The 17,552-nt window shown below is 44.7% G+C and overlaps 1 protein-coding gene across 1 annotated transcript in view; it reads right to left on the bottom strand.

Moving 5' to 3' along the window:
• Positions 1 to 1,163: 1,163 nt before the first annotated feature.
• Positions 1,164 to 17,552, bottom strand: part of INTS4 (integrator complex subunit 4) — a 59,783-nt gene continuing 43,394 nt past the window's right edge. The window contains exons 16-23 of the mRNA XM_010001062.1: positions 13,093 to 13,186; positions 10,945 to 11,025; positions 8,842 to 8,972; positions 7,246 to 7,305; positions 4,973 to 5,132; positions 4,526 to 4,669; positions 3,300 to 3,420; positions 1,164 to 1,357 (exon numbers count right to left, since the gene is read on the bottom strand). Of these exons, the coding sequence (XP_009999364.1) occupies positions 1,164 to 1,357; positions 3,300 to 3,420; positions 4,526 to 4,669; positions 4,973 to 5,132; positions 7,246 to 7,305; positions 8,842 to 8,972; positions 10,945 to 11,025; positions 13,093 to 13,186 (985 nt within the window). The remainder of the gene's footprint in view (positions 1,358 to 3,299; positions 3,421 to 4,525; positions 4,670 to 4,972; positions 5,133 to 7,245; positions 7,306 to 8,841; positions 8,973 to 10,944; positions 11,026 to 13,092; positions 13,187 to 17,552) is intronic.

Here is a 17,552-nt window from a genome sequence, read left to right as displayed (position 1 = left end):
GAATGCCAGAAAGATCATGTTTGCAGAAGTTCCTGTCCCCCTCTACTCCCCGATCACCTGCTGAGGTGCAGGAGTCCAACACTCAGCCAAAATGAAAGGACAAGTGGTGAACAGCTAGAGATGCAAGCACCTGCTTAACTGAGAGCACGTTTGGCTACTTCAGCTGATCAGAAAGACTTTGCCAAAACTGCTGCTGAACTGAAAATCTAACCAAATTTTCTCATCTCAGTCAGATTGGTTGAGGCCAAGCTCACCCAGCAGAAACAGATTCTGGAAAACTTAGTGGGACAGGGTTAGTTGATTTTCCAACCCCTTGTATTTGATCTCATTGCTCCTAAAGGGATAGAAATGCACAACAGGAGAGTCAGGTGACAATTCAGAGATGACTCCCTGTAAGTAAACAAACTAAAGAAGTAACATACTGTTTTGTAGGTGTAACTCAATGAAACTTCCACATCCTGCCAACTGAAGTTCTGCTGCTTGCACCAACAGGTTCCTCCTCCCCCAAACACCACAAGATGGACAAGCTGTGCCCTCCCCAAAACTGCACCAGCTTCAGTGCAGCTGGACAGGATGTAAACACTCGCAGGATTTGGCTGACAACAAGAGGCAACTGACTTTGAGGTGGAGTTCCTACACAAGAACACCAGTATTTCTTTTTCACATAAAGAATTTCGGTACCAAAACACAAATGCAAGTTTCAGACATTAAAAAAAAAACACACCAAGAACCCAACAAACCCCCCAACTCCTTAGCTTCAGAGTACTGTAAAAATAACACTGGTTTATGTGCCTCACCATTTACATAGTAAATAGGTGGCAGAAAACCTAGAGGCCTTGAAAAGAAACTTCTGCTAAGTAAAAACTGAAGAGAGGGGCAAATGCAACACCACTGGAATCTGAGAACTGCCTTGATTTTATTCAATCCGTGTAGCAGCACCTGCATTTTCTTCACCCTACTCTTACCCAGCTGAGTAACTCCTGTATTGGTTGATCTGCCTCTTGACAGAGAAGACCAGATGTTCTTCAGCAGCTTTATTTCTATGGTTGACTTCTTTTTTCTGCAACTATAAAGCTATTTTGGTTTGGTTCCCTCTCCTGGAACACTGCATTTTGTTTTCATGTAACCAACAATCCCATAAACACATTTTTTAAAGGCAGATTTCACCGCCTGGCAGGTTTGGGCATGATATAGACTTTGACAGCTTTGCTGAAGGGAATGGTCCCCTCTATCCCGTTTTCCAGTTGTGGGAGAGTCTCCAAGCTCTCACTCCAGGTAGATTTAGGAATTTTAGCAGCTGCTTTGCTCCCGTTGGAATTGTAAGCCAGCAGCAACCGCACTTCAATCTGACAGGGCTCTGCAGAGGAAACAAAGAAACAGAACAACCCAAACTTGATGGTCATTGCACAGTGAACAACCAGTGGGGTGGGTGGTTGGCCTCTTCTCCCCAGGAACAGGCAATAGAACAAGAAGAAATGGCCTCAAGTTGCACCAGGAGAGGTTTAGATTGGATATTAGGAAAAACTTATTTACCCAAAGGGTTGTCAGGCTCTGGCCCAGGCTGCCCAGGGCAGGGGTGGAGTCCCCATCCCTGGAGGGATTTCAAAGCCTTGTACATGTGGTGCTGAGGGACATGGGGCAGTGGTGGCCTTGGCAGGGCTGGGGTAATAGTTGGACTTGATATCTTAAGGGTCTTTTCTAAACAAAATGATTCTGTGATACTATGAAATACTGGGCTTGTCTGGTTTTTCTCCTTACAGGATTTATTTGCCCAGACATTGAATCTCATTATGATTCCATCTTGCTACCTTCAGTTTTTCTTATGATGCAAATCCATGAAATTCTCTCACGTGTGCTGGGCAAAGCACAGAGCCACTCTAGGCCAACAGGATCCAGTCTGGGGTTTGAAAACACAACTTTGGCCTTTCATTCAGCTGAGCAGCACACTGGACCATATCCCCATCAAAATTTTCCTTTCTAGGCTGAGAAACATGATTCCTTTAGGATTTCTGTATGGACTTGCACTGGTTCTGGCTGGAATAAAGTTATTTTTCCTTCCCAGTGGCTCACGTGGCACTGCATTTTGGTTTTTTTTTTTTAATAGAATGGTGTGGGTTGGAAAGGACCTGAAAGATAATCTAGTTCCAACCCCCCTGCATGGGCAGGGACAAGTCCCATTAGAACAGGTTGCTTCAAGCCCCATCCAACCTGCCCTTCAACATTTCCAGGGATGGGGCTTCAAGAACTTCCCTGGGCAACCTGTTCCAGTGTCTCACCACCCTCACACTAAAACATTTCTTCCTAAGATCTAACCTAAATCTCCCCTCTTCCAATTTCAATCCATTATTCCTTCATGTCCTTCTTGCAGTGGGGGCTCCAGAACTGGACAAAGAACTTCAGGTGAGGTCTCAAGAGAGCCCAGTAAAGGAGGAGAATTCCCCCCCTATGCTGCAACCCATGTAATTTTAAGATGTGATGCCCAGAAGGGCAGTGATGCTCCAGCTGAGACATCCCCAGCACCAGACAGAACACAATGGGGAAGGAAAGAAGACCCAGGGAGGGACAGCAGAACAGAACCCCTTAGGGCCAGACTTCCAGAGCCCTTTCAGTGAACACTGCAGAAGCAGAAATAAAGACTTAGTTCAGCTGCCTCTGGTACAGGATGAACCTTTAAATCCAGATACTTCCAGGTGTAAAAACAACACCATTTTTTCTTATCTAAAACAAAGACCACAGGATGAACAAGTACACCATGGAAGGAGCACATGAAAGAACATGGCACTGAACAAAACACTGTTGGTTAAAAAATAAATCACCAAATCCTATTAAAATTGTTCAGAAGAAAAACCCCCAGGTTTGAATAAACGTGAAGGGATGAAAAGAAAACAGAACAAAAGGAGCTGAAAACAAATATCCTCTGGTTTTGTTGTTTGAAGTCCACCAGGCAATTACTGAAGCACTTTCATGGGGAGGTGTGAATGCCAACAGGGACTGAAGGGGAATGTTGGAGTCCTTACTTAACTCATCAGAGCTAGAGGGTGTTTTTTTAAGGCATTAAAAGGGTGAAAGTTTAATCAGCAGTGAAATTCTACTGTTGAGTACACACAGTTCCAAAGGTTCTCTGCCATGGCAAATTCCTGTCAGATCTAAAGCAATGAATCACAACTAGGCAGTTTACCATGACTCCTTGCTTTTAAATGATGATTTAAATGAGGACTCCAAAGATCCTTACAGCCCCCAAATCTGTGGTATGTCTTACATACAGGAGCAGTCACATCAACTTGTATCATGAACCTTACCTGTCCAGGCTGTGTGTGAGAGGTAAACCTGAGTGATCAGCCTGTGCCTCCCAGGACCAGGATTTCGAAAGTCAGCTGGTTTGGGATGGATTATTTGTGCTTGTCCATCTGGATACAACACCTGGAGGAGGGGGGAAAAAATAATAACAAAAAAGAAACAACTGAATGACAACTCTGGACTGGGAATCTGCAGTTATTCTGGTGTTTCCTGTTTGAGTCTGGAAGGCAGGAAGGTGTAGTTTATCTTGGAGCCAGGAGTCCAGTTGCCCTGGATTTCATGGCCACACTCTGGCAGAGGGGGAAAATGTACATGGACATCAGCTTCTTCCTGTGCATTACAAACAGAGGTTTAAATTTCTTTGTTATGCAGCAAATATTTTACTTGGCATCATACCCACCTACCTCCTCAGCTGCATTTGAAACGAGTGATTTAGCAGCAGGAAGAAAGTTAAGTTGTAACCACTGAGAGCTGAGAGCCTGGGTATTTCTGTACCAGTCACAACAGCATCTTTTGCTCCTCCTTCTCCTGCAACACCAGCTGGAAGTTCACCAGCATTTATTTGTGCTTGTGTCCATAATGTACCCAGTGCATGTGGAAGCACCATGTGGAGTACAGAATGGTCTCCAAGTGCTCAAAGCCCTCTGAGCAGGCTGAGAGTTGGGGCTGTTCAGCCTGGAGAAGACAAGGCTCTAGGGAGACCTCACAGCAACCTTGCAGTGCCTGAAGGGGCTGCAGGAAAGCTGGGGAGGGACTGTTTACAAGTGCTTGTAGTGAGAGGACAAGGAGTAATGGATTAAAACTGGAAGAGGGGAAATTTAGTCTGGACATCAGGAATAAATTCTTTAGTGTGAGGGTGGTAAGACCCTGGCCCAGGCTGCCCAGGGAAACTGTGACTGCCCCATCCCTGGAAGTGTTCAAGACAAGGTTGTCTGAGGCTCTGAGCAATGTGATCTAGTGGGAGGTGTCCCTGCTAATGCAGAAGGTTGGAACTACATGACCTTTAAGCTCCCTTCCAACCCAAACCATTTGATGATTCTATGAACTGGAGACAGATCCACTCAGCCCGTGACATTCCAGTGGGTTTCAGAAGGTTGTCAAAACACAGAAACCCAACATTCTTACTAATCAAGTGTATAATTATTTGCAATGTAGAAGCATGGACACCCTTAAGCAAACTCCCCTGAAGGTACCACCTTGTTTGTACTTCTGTCAAACAACTGCTTACCTGAACTTTAACGGTTCCTTGGGGATCCTGCACATGCTCCAGAGTTGCATCAACGTCCAGCGCCACCACCAACCCTGATGTAAACCTCAGAGGATTATCAGATTCACCAGTGGGCTCAATGATATTTGCAGTAGCTTTATGGAGCTATTAGGGGCAAAAGAGTTGGCAAAAATCAGGAGCAGGAAGGAAGAGAGGGGAAAAAAACCCCAACAAACATTATTTGAGTTGTGCATGAACTTTGGATTCTTTTACACACTGCCAGGAATTAAGTTTTCTGCACTTTCAGCAGTTGTCCTGGGGATGCTAGGTAGGAAAAAGAAAGCCTTTGGAGCACTTGGGACTGACCAAATACTTAAATCCTAAAAGCTTCATGGTGTATTAGGAACTAGTCAGATGCTGAAAGACTCTGCAAGGATATTGCATTTTAATTCTCTGTGTTAAACCAACCTGCTCTGGCAGAGGAAGGTGGAGGAAGGTACTTTGTCGCAGTGTTGTCTGAAGGATCTTCACCACTTCTGAAGGTTTGGATGTCACAAGTCTGGGCATTAGGTCCAGTAATTTATCTACAAAACTGCCTTGCATATGTGGGAGCTCAGAGATAAAACATCTGGGTTAAAAATAAATGAAAAATCAAATGTTTTTTTCAATATTTTCAACAGGTTTGTTATTTTCAGCCCAGCTACCTAAACCTTCTGTTTAGTTAGAATGACAGAGTTAGAATAACAGAATCATAGAATGTCTTGGCTTGGAAAGGACCTCTAAAGGTCAACTAGTCCCACCCCCCTACAACAAGCAAGGACATCTCCAACTAGAACAGACTGCCCATCAAGCCTGACATTGAATGTCTCCAGGGATGGGGCCTCCAGCACCTCTCTACATATGTAGATTCCTCTTCTGATGCACATCCCATACATCAAATAAAGATGATTTTTGCTAGTTTGGTTGGAACCACACCTTGTGCTCAAACTGACCACATCAAGGGCTATTCAGGTCCCAATTCTTAGGTCCTCCATCAATCCAAAGCCTAGAGAGCAAAGGAATCTAGATTCCCAAAAAAGGAGCTAAAAATGCTGAGGTGCCCATCAACAAGACATGAATGAAAAGCAGGTCCTGGAGGGATTTGTCTGCTCAGAGTGCATGTGCAGCTGGAATGGGATAGATGGTCAGAGTGCTACTTAAATTAGAGCACAGGCTATTCCAGTCCTCTGCATTCAGCAGTGTCCACATCTCAGCAAAGAAACACAGCTGGATGAAGGAACCACTCCTGGCACAGCTGCCTTGCAAACTTCTGCAGTGGGTATTCCCAGGGAAGATGCTTACACCTAATTCCTGATGCTGTGCCCTTCCAGCTGGCTAATGAAGTAGCTGACTCATTACAGGATCTAACACACCCACACACACAACACCTGAGTTGTCTGACCTGCTGCTGTGGCAGAGTTTCCAGAATGGTTTTTCTCTACTGATATTTATGAGAGTGTTATTTGTTACTTCTGAGGAGTGAAATTTTAACAGCAAACTAGAATCAACGTGGGGGTGGGAAAACAACAAAGGGCTCATTCTAGAGGTCAAGACCAGAGAACAGCAAATTTCAGCTCCTCTGTCATGGGATGCAGCTAAAATCTGGCACACTGAGGCTGCACAACCAAGACATGGAGATTTAAAACGTCCAGGCATTTATAGGTGACCTCACAGCAAACTGACAAGATCTCCCATCATCCAGGCTTCCTTTTGTGGAATTCATCACTGCCTGCAGAGATACTTGTTGAGAAACAGAGTTTTTCTGATCCTGAGACTCAATGCCAGGAAAAGATACAAAACAAATGCTCAGAGTTACCAGGTGAGTTAAGTATTAGGTAGATTTGGTTCTCTTCTCCACCACTTAACCAGCCACAACTGCTCAGCATATAGACCAGGAATAAATGTGAATTGAAATCAGAACTGGAGATGGAATTCTGCTCAGCCAACTTGGGATACCTCTGGGCTTGCTATCCAATTCCCTTCCGAGTCGATGGAAGAAAACCTGGGCATCCTTAATCTGGCCCATTTGAGACATCCAGATTAGGAGAAGATAAAAGAAACACATCTCCAGGGAGAGGAGAGCTGGTCCACAATACAAATGTCAACACCTGGACAAGATGTATTCCCCTTCAGCATGTAAATGGTTCCCTTTGTCTCATTCACACTATAGAGATTTGGGTTGAAGAAAGAAGTTCCTTTTTTTGTCATACACCCAGGAAAGCTCTTCCATTAATTCCACATTTCAAAGAGAGTTTCCTTCTTGCTTTATCACTATCTCATGAAAGCAGGTCCCAAGGTAGGACAGCAACAGAGGGAAGGAGAGGGGAAGAGATGACAAATGGCACATTCCCTGAATAAAACAGTGGGAAGACTTTCAACAAAGTGAAGAACCACAGAATCACAGAATGGTTTGGGTTGAAAGGGACCTTGAAGATCATCTAGATACAACCCCCCTGCATGGGCAGAGAACCCTACGACCAGACGAGGTTGCTCCAAGCCCCATCCAACCTGACCTTGAACACTTCCAGGGATGGGGCAGCCACAGCTTCTCTGTGGGCAACCTGTTCCAGTCTCTCACCACCCTCACACTGAAGAATTTCTTCCTAATGTCTCATCTAAATCTCCTCTCTGCCCTTTTAAAACCACTACCCCTCATCCTTTCACCACATGCCCTTCTAAAAAGAAGCAAGAGAGTTTCTTACCTCTGAAAGGAATCCACTTCTTGTAGGAATTTTTCACACATCCCAAAAAGGGGCTCCACTCTGTAATGAAGGCAACATTCCTTAGTTTAGTTTTAAATAAAGAAATCTGGCCCTGTAGCTATAAAGATTTAGGTGTTTTGGAATCCAGTTCAAGCTACTAAAAAATACAAAATCTTACCATTTTGAGGATAGAAAAGTGTTCCTCACAAACATAAAAATAAAAATTGATTCCCATCTCCCTCTCTACATCCATATTCACCTCCCACAACAAATCAATTGCATTAAGGCACTAATTAAGTTCCCAAAGCTACTGTTAGAAAGTATTAAATTCCCACCTAAAAAAACAGAAGTTGAAAGGCAAATATATTGTGAACACTGTACACTGATGGTAACAAACTCCAAATCAAGTAAACAAATTAGGATACTAACCAGTTTACTCTAATTCCAGCTAATGGAGTTCTAATTCTACAACCATCCAAACCCATGTGTAACTTAATTGACTCCAGCAGCCACAATGAACCACACAGAGCCTCTCATGTTACCTAAGCCATGCACACACCTCAGTGTCCTGTGTCTGTCACACAAACATGAGCTGCAGATCAAAGGCAATTCTTTCTCTGATGCTAAAATCTCAAAACCTTAATGAAGAAAACACCAGTGTATTTTTACCACACGACTTTTCCACTTTTATGTAGGTCTTAAATGTCAACTCTGAGACAACACTTCATGTTTTTAACCTATTTGCATCATAAAATCAGAAAGTCAAAGAATGGTGAAGGTTGGAAGGGATCTTAAAGATCAATAGGTACCAACCCCCCTGCCATGAGCAGGGACACCTCCCACCAGACCAGGCTGCACAAGCCTCATCCAACCTGGCCTTCAACACCTCCAGGGAGGGGGCAGCCACAACCTCCCTGGGCAACCTGTTCCAGTGCCTTCCTGCCCTCATGGGGAAGAATTTCTTCCTAATATCTAACCTAAATCTTCCCTCTCTCAGTTTAAAACCATCACCCCTTGTCCTGTCACTGCTCTCTCTGATGAAAAGCCCCTCCCCAGCTTTCCTGGAGCCCCTTCAGGCCCTGGAAGCTGCTCTCAGGTCTCCCTGGAGCCTTCTCTTCTCCAGGCTGAACACCCCAACTCTCTCAGCCTGTCTCCAGAGCAGAGCTGCTCCAGCCCTTGGATCATCTCGGTGGCCCTTCTCTGGACCCTCTCCAACAGGTCTATATCTTCCTTGTGCTGAGGGGCCCAGAACTGTACACAACACTCCAGGTGGGGTCTCACCAGAGCAGAGCAGAGGGTCAGAATCCCCGCCCTGGCCCTGCTGGCCACACTTGTGTTGATGCAGCCCAGGATGTGGTTGGCCCTGTTCACAGCTGAGAGAACTCAAGTCCCTAAACACATCTTCCTAATCATTTTGATATCTAATTCAGATTTGTGTGACTACATGGCTGCACCAAAGGCAACAAGCAGCTCTTTGCTCACAAGCACTTAGGAAATGCTTACTGACATTTTGTGTGTCCCATTTATTCTTGCTGTTTTTTTGAACAAAGGTTGAAGAAACTAAGCTTACAGTTGCTTTTACCAGGTCAACCTTACCCTCTAGTGGTACGTGCAGTCACTATCAGCTGTAGGGCCTTGGCCTGCAGCCTCATGTGGTGGATGATGACCACTTGTCTGCTTTCCACTCCACTGTACATGAACTCCATTTTGTAAGTTTCTTCCAAGATCTGTGAGACAGGCACCACAGTGGTAAAAAAAACCCCAAAGAACAGCAAGTTAAACTCTTGCACAAGCATGATCAGAAGATTCTGGTATTTTTCCTCAGGCTGAGGAACATGTTAATCCATGACTCTCATTCTTTTGGTGAAATTCTTCACCGTGTCAAGTGGCACCTAATACTGAAAGGTTATCTTGGCTTTATTAAATAAACAATTCAGGAAACTTGGCCTGAAATCCAGCACTCCCTCCACTGGCAGCCTGTCTACTGACACTGCACTTTTAATTTCTAGGGGCAGAGCACTCACCAGCTCCCACTGGCTCCTCTGAAACATGTGAGCAGCACAACAGAGCAACCTCAGTGGTCCTGCTCACACAGAATGGTGGCAATTGGAAGGGACCTCTGGAGATCATCTAGTTCAACCCCCTGCTAGAGCAGGATCCCCCACAGATCCCACAGGAACACGTTCAGATGGGATGTGGAATGTCCCCAGGGATGGAGTCTCCACAACCTCCCTGGGCAGCCTGTCCCAGGGCTCTGTTACCCTGAGAGTCAAGAAACATTTTCTCATTTTCAGGTTAAACCTCCTGTGCTCCAGTTTGTGCCCATTGCCCCCTGTCCTGTCACTGGACACCACTGAGCAGAGTCTGGCCCCACCCTCCTGACACGCCCTGGAGATATTTATAAACATTGATGAGATCCCCCCTCAGCCTCCTTTTCCCTCAGCTGAACAGACCATTTTTTGGAGCTAGAATTGACAAGTTCTCTTGAAAACAACTTTACATTTAACAGTGCTTCAGGTACTGTAGCTGAAGATGGAAACTATCACAAGATAAACAGAATTCTGGCTTGTTTTAGATAATCTTAGAAGGGACATCTCACAGTTTTGGTCATTATATACTACCTGTGGAACAGATGGGCTTAAGCAGACAAGAAAAGTGCTCAGATTAATACAGCTGAGTTCAGAATGACTGTATAGAAGCCAAGAACTTGCAGGTTATTTAACAGGAGTTATTCCCTCACCTTGCATTGATGGAAAATTTCACAATCACAACAGATACAACTTCCCAGGGGGTTCACTGAGAAGGGCACCCAAGACAGACAGTTCAATTAGTGAAGATTTTAAAAGTTGATACGGCTTTTGTTTCTATTCCTCCCTGGGGACAGCTGTCAACAGCATAGAAGGCTTTGATGCACAGCTGCACCTGCCTCTTATTACATCTTAATTAAGTGAAAACTCAAAATGGCAGCACAGTTTCCCAGCAGATCCATGAACTTGCTTTTAGACTTGATTTGTTTTGGGATTATTTAATAGCCTCGTTTCTCATTTGCCTTTTCTTAGGGATTTAGCTCCAGTTTTTCCAGGATCAGATCATTTATACATCATTGAATCAGAGTAACTCAGATTGGGTGGGACCTCTAAGTCATCTAGACTGGTCCCCTGCTCAGAGAAGGTCTAATTAGATCTAGTAAATCAGGGCCACAGCTAATTGTCTGGGCAACTATTACAGCATTTAATCATAGAATCATGGAATGGTTTGGGTTGCAAGGGACCTTAAAGATCATCTAGTTCCAACCCCCTGCATGGGCAGGGACACCTCCCACCAGCCCTGGTTGCTCAGAGTCCCATCCAACCTGCCCTTGAACATGACCTTGTTGACCTTCACTTGTTTAGAAATGGATTTTAAGAGGATTTGGACCATAACCTTCTCTAGGAGTGGGGTAAGGACAAGAAACCTACAGTCTTCTGCCTTTCTTCTCTGGAGGATGGGTGTGATGTGTCCCTTTTCACCATTGTCATCAACCTCCACTTGCCGCTCATCTTTTGACAACCAGAGAAATTACTCCACTTTTGTGGAACTAACATGAACTTGGACAGACCATGGCAGTGGAAGGTCAGAAGTGTATTATTGTTGCATGGCCAAGGAAAGGCTTGTATCTGAGGACCTGTCTCCACACAGATCCAGCTGCTTCCACCTCACCTGTTTTGCTGCAGCAGATGCTAAGGCGTTCTGCTTCAGGTACAGAGGAGCTGCCACATTCCACAGTTTCTCCTGCAAGGCCTATAGAAGAAAACCAAGCAATTAGGATAAACACCTGATTCAGTCTAAACATTAGAACCCTGAGCTAGATGGACTTAGGAGCAGGATGCCCTGTGTACACCACCAGGTCAGTTGAAAAAGAAGGACAGAGGTGTCTTTTGTGCTTTTAAGTACAACAAAGAGAACCAAGGCCTCCAATATTGTTCTGTGACACTGAAATTGAGAAGAATATTACCAAAACTATGAATTAGAGACTGGCTGAGCCAAACTGTTGGTATTTTTTAAGGAGAATTTTGTGCAGACAGCAATCACTCACCAGAACAGCCCCCTGGCTTTATCACTTCCCTGAGGCCAAGATCATGGCAATCTCAGCAGGCAAGATGTGGAAGCAATAACAATTGTCCCCAGAAACACATCTACATAGCCATATTTCTGAACTTTCCTGTTCAGTCTCTGCCCCACCCAAGATCCTGGAGTTGCTAAGAATATTGACTGTAAAAATTAGCTACTGAGATTAAGAAAAAAACACACCAACGAACAACCCAACAAACCTCAACCACATCTGATTTGCTTGTTGATGTATGTTACTAAAATTAATCAGCCAGTCAAGCTTTCTTAAAATCACTGCCCCCTTTTTGTAGCTCTCTGCCTGTAGATACAGCTACACACAATGCTGGCTGTAGCCAAAGCTCAAGAACATACATATTGTATCCTTCACCTAGGCTGGCCCCAGAATCCCAGCTGACTAGCTCTAAAATCCCAACACATGTAGAGCCTTTAAAGGTCTGGAACTTCTGAGAGGCAGGGAAATGAAGATACTTCCCCCCCCAGCATCTTCTTTCTTTTGGGGAAAGAAAGAATTGGAAAGAAATCTAATGAAAAGGGCTGCTCTGACATTTGGGTTCTCTCTGTCGTATCAACATTTATAGTTGTATATGATGAGTTAGTTACTTTTCATTTCAGCCACATCACTGACTCCTCAGCTCCAGCTAAGCATGCCTGGTGCAGCATTTAACCCCTTTTTCCAAGCATTCTTCTTTGCCAGATACACAAGCCATTATTCTCTTAGTCAACATACACTGGCTCACTCCAGCCAAACCCTGGAGGACAACAAACCCACCTCCAAATGCTGGTCCTCTGCCTGGATAGAACATTTCCCTTTAGCTAAAGGTCAGGATCTAGCTAGAAATGTACTGAACTGTAACACCACTCATCTAAAACATCTTAATCATAGAACAGAATGGTTTGGGTTGGAAGGTACCTTTACGATCATCGAGTTCCAACCCCCCTGCATGGGCAGGGACACCTTCCACTAGACCAGGTTGCTCCAAGCCCCATCCAAACTGGCCTTGGACACTTCCAGGGATGGGGCTTTAACAATATCCTGGGGAACCTGCTCCAGTGTCTCACCACCTCACACTAAAGAACTTCTTTCTAGTGTCTAATCTAAATCTTCCCTTTTCCAGTTTAAATCCACTACTCCTTGTCCTTTCTCTATAAGCCCTTGTAAAAAAAGTCCCTCCCCAGCTTTCCTGTAGCCCCTTCAGGTACTGGAAGAAGCTGAAATCCTTTCTTGGTTTTATATACCAAAGCTTTTATTGAGTCCTTTCTGGAAACCTTTGTTCCTTGCTTTAGTTCTTGCTGTACACGTGTGTAAATTACATTCAAACACCCAACAAATGCCAGGAGAGTAACTTAAATACTGTTGCCAGTTGATAGCTTGAGAAGTGAAGCAAAAACCAGTCTATAGAAACTCTAGTTCCAGAGCATTCCAGTTACTCTCCTAACATAAAAGGCTCCAGAGTAGTTGCCTCCACTGTGATTTCAGTCAGAAAATAAACTCTGGTCTGGCATGTGAACCAACAGAAGCCCTTTGTACAACAGCAGAGATCTGCACTCATTGGCAACATTACTGCATTTATTATTTGCCACAGAAAGGAACTAGGAATATCAGAAATCCAAGAAACCTGTGCTTTCATCACACATCAGTTCTGAGCACAAACAGCAAAACATGAAAGTGCCCTGTGAGGGACTGGGGGCATTTTTGAAGGTGTGTTTTTTTTCCAAAACCCAGAGAAAAAGCCAAACCTTGATGAGGAGCAGCTGACACTGAAGGTAAGTTGCAGTGAAATCTGCCATCCCTGCCAGTTCTGACTGCAGTTCTCCAAGCCTCTGAAGATCACTGAAGCATGTGGAAAAAAAACAAGGAAAAAACAACACTGAGACAGCAAGCAGGTTAATCTTAAATGCACTCAGAGGGCAGCAACAGCAACGACGAAGCCAACTATTCCTGTGTCTTGCTTTTACTTATCCTTAGAATAAGGACCAGGAACAGTAGCAGAACACACACTACAAAGCAGTTTGCACCTTGGGACTTGGCATCTCCTCCCTTCCTGCAGGCTGACAGCAGCACAGCAGTGGAAGCAGTAAGTCTGTCAACCCACATTACTCTGCAGCCCAACGGGACCCATAGAGCTCAGCAGCTCCATATTTAACCCACAACACTCCAGCCTTCTCCAGCAGGAAACGACCAATCTGTGTTCCACTGCTGGGAAACTGAACTATCCATGTTGGCTTGGAAAGGTTGTTTTGGCTCATACAACCAAGTGTAGTCTGGAATAGAGTTTTTAAAAGAAGCTGAAGTCTGATGTGCTGAAGCCATTGTGTGCTGTCTGGTATTTCTTGTAAATCATACAGCCATAAAAAGGAGCTTTTAACTTCACAGGAAATAAAAAGACAGTTAATGGAACCCAAAAACACATTAGTTCTCTACTCTCAGACCTGTTTTAAAATCAAAAGTGTGTACTAAGAAAACAACCCTCATCTTTTGGTACAGAACTGAAAACAGGTTGGATGATGCGGATTTGACACCTCTCTGTTCTTCTCTGCATTTTGCTTTCATCCAAAGTGTACTGAAGTTGTCATTCTACCTCCATGGTTCCTACTGCATTATTCAAAAGAATGGGTTTTTTTTCCTTCAGATGAACCTTCCCTTTATTTTAGATTTATCTTTGCATTTATGATGCCATTCTGCAATGTTGACTCTTCCACACCAGAAGGCTGCTGAGTGCTGACACATCTTTAAAAAATCCATGCTATTATCTGTGTAATTTGCAGACAAAGAAAATTTCTCCCGAGGAGAGGGGCTGTGCCTTTCTTCAGTGCAACAACAGCAGAGCCAGCCCAAGAGCCCTACATCCTGGCTGCATTTCATCTTTTCCCAGAAAGAAAAGAACACACACTCCTGGGTGCTTTAATTCCCATGTTATACTTAACGCATCACGACACACTCATGGGGCACAGGATGTCATCCCTCAGCTAACAGCCAGGCAGGTATCCCATTTCCCAGCCTTTCAGGGTTCCCAATTCCACTCATCCCATTTCCTTACAAATCTTGAAGAGATTTTGACATTCCCCCCACCAAGATAAAAAATATATATAAAAAAATATCCTGTAGTATGGATGGAGGAACTAAACCACAAAGATCCATTTGTTAAAAAGCCTGTCTTGCAGTTTCAGCTGCAGTTTCAGCTGCAGAGCCCGGGGGAAAAGGATCAGTCTTGAGCATGGTAAGGAATGTAAATCCCAAGAAGATACCACAATGTCTGTGTTACTTCCTCTGATGACAACATCTGTGAAGGAGAAGGGAGTTATGTCCCACCACAGAATCCACCACTGTGAGCTTCTTCAATCCCTCTCCTCTCAGCAACCAAATTGTTGGTGCAGGAAACTCCTGCTCTCTGCAAAATAACCTTTAACATTTCTTGTTTTTGTCTTAAATCCTCCCGTCTCTGAAGGGTGGAAAATTGCAGCTGCTTTAGTGTGGTTTCTGGGTGGTGATCCCAGCAGGAAAAAAGCCATGCCAATAATCACAGAATGGTTGGGGTTGGAAGAGACCTCTGGTGATCATCCAGTCCAACCCCCCTGCTAGAGCAGAATCCTCCAGAGCAATTTACACAGGAACACATCCAGGTAACTCCAACTTTCCATCAATTCCAAAGCATTACTGTCCTTTAGTGCATGCAAGTTACACACACAACCATCTCCAACACAACTCCTACACTTGATTCGAGTACATTCTTTCCAGACCTTCACTGTGCCTGTGAGATTCCTGATGCTCTGCCAAGAGATCACCTGTTTGTGCTGGTTTTGGCAGGCAGACAGTAAATCTTCATGGTATGGGGCTGTGGCTTGGATTTGTGCTGAGAACAGTGTTGATAATACAGGGATGTTCTTGCTATGGCTGAGCTGTTTCTGCTCCTCACCCCACCAGTGAGTAGGGCTGGGGGTGCATGAGAAGCGCCAGGCAGGTATCCCATTTCCCAGCCTTTCAGGGTTCCCAATTCCACTCATCCCATTTCCTTACAAATCTTGAAGAGATTTTGACATTCCCCCCACCAAGATAAAAAATATATATAAAAAAATATCCTGTAGTATGGATGGAGGAACTAAACCACAAAGATCCATTTGTTAAAAAGCCTGTCTTGCAGTTTCAGCTGCAGTTTCAGCTGCAGAGCCCGGGGGAAAAGGATCAGTCTTGAGCATGGTAAGGAATGTAAATCCCAAGAAGATACCACAATGTCTGTGTTACTTCCTCTGATGACAACATCTGTGAAGGAGAAGGGAGTTATGTCCCACCACAGAATCCACCACTGTGAGCTTCTTCAATCCCTCTCCTCTCAGCAACCAAATTGTTGGTGCAGGAAACTCCTGCTCTCTGCAAAATAACCTTTAACATTTCTTGTTTTTGTCTTAAATCCTCCCGTCTCTGAAGGGTGGAAAATTGCAGCTGCTTTAGTGTGGTTTCTGGGTGGTGATCCCAGCAGGAAAAAAGCCATGCCAATAATCACAGAATGGTTGGGGTTGGAAGAGACCTCTGGTGATCATCCAGTCCAACCCCCCTGCTAGAGCAGAATCCTCCAGAGCAATTTACACAGGAACACATCCAGGTAACTCCAACTTTCCATCAATTCCAAAGCATTACTGTCCTTTAGTGCATGCAAGTTACACACACAACCATCTCCAACACAACTCCTACACTTGATTCGAGTACATTCTTTCCAGACCTTCACTGTGCCTGTGAGATTCCTGATGCTCTGCCAAGAGGTCACCTGTTTGTGCTGGTTTTGGCAGGCAGACAGTAAATCTTCATGGTATGGGGCTGTGGCTTGGATTTGTGCTGAGAACAGTGTTGATAATACAGGGATGTTCTTGCTATGGCTGAGCTGTTTCTGCTCCTCACCCCACCAGTGAGTAGGGCTGGGGGTGCATGAGAAGCTGGGAGAGGACACAGCCAGGAGAGATGATCCCAGTTGACTCAATGGATATTCCACGCCATATGACATCATGCTCAGAAATATACAGCTGGGGGAAGAAGAAGCAGGGGAGGGCACTGTTCAGAGTGATGCTGTTTGTCTTCCCAAATAACCATTAGGTGTGATGGAACCATCCTGCTTTCCTGGAGGTGGCTGAACTCCTGCCTGCTAATGGGAAGTAGCAAATTCATTCTTTCTTTTGATTTGTCCCAAGGGGTTTGTTCAGCCTGAAGAAGAGAAGGCTCCAAGGAGACCTTATAGCAGCCCCCTAGTACCTGAAGGGGCTACAGAAAAGCTGGGGAAGGGCTTTTTACCAGGGTGTGTAGTGGTAGGACAAGGAGAAACGGTTTTAAACTGGAAGAGGGGAGATTAAGGTTAGGATTAGGAAGAAATTATTTTCTGTGAGGGTGGTGAGACACTGGCCCAGGTTGCTCAGAGAAGCTATTTCTACCCAGTCCCTGGAAGTGATCAAGGCCAGGTTGGATGGGGCTTGAAGCAACATAGTCTAGTAGAAGGTGTCCCTGCCTGTGCAGGGGGGTTGGAACCAGATGATCTTCTAGGTCCTTTCCAACCCAAACCATTCTATGATTCTATGGTTCTATCAAACTGCCTTTATCTCACCCTATGAGTTTTCTCACTTGTGCCCTTTCTGATTCTCTCTCCCATCCCAGCTGGGGGGGCTTAGCTGCTCTCTGAGGTTAAACCACAAGACCCTTTCAAGTGCTCAGTGCATCAAATGCCTTAAGGCTGTTTGAGGCTGTGCAGAGTAGCTTCAAAACAGCTGAAGACAAACCACAAAGTTTTCACAGTTGGGTTTCCCGTGAGGAGCACACTTTATGCACCACTGCAGGCGGGTGTGAAAGCCATTCACAGCTACACACACAGAAAAGGCAGTTATCTGCAGGGAAGGAAAAGAAGAAGGCTTTCTGGAATTCCATATTCCAAACTGAGCCTTTTAGATTGTTTTTCCAGTTCTCAAAATAAGGCTCTCTTCCCCTTTCCCAGCAGAACCACATTGAAACTCTTTTCAAGTTTGTGTAAATTGGTCTAGAAATGGAAGTTTGTGTAAATTGGTCTGGAGATGCAGTGGAAGATGCAGCATCAACCCTCCCTTCAGAAGCCATTCTGCACACCCTTCCATACAACAGCACACAGCAACATGCATTCATGTTTTCTCTTGCAGAAAAATCTCTCTGATTTTCAAACTGATGAAGAATTCCAAAGTCCTTCATA

This window comes from Chaetura pelagica, unplaced genomic scaffold, assembly GCF_000747805.2.
Source record: "Chaetura pelagica isolate M959 unplaced genomic scaffold, ChaPel_1.0 scaffold56, whole genome shotgun sequence".
NCBI classification, from domain to species: Eukaryota; Metazoa; Chordata; class Aves; order Apodiformes; family Apodidae; genus Chaetura; species Chaetura pelagica.
The sequence above is the reverse complement of the archived record's forward strand: the minus strand, read 5'-3'. Positions and strand labels throughout refer to the sequence as shown.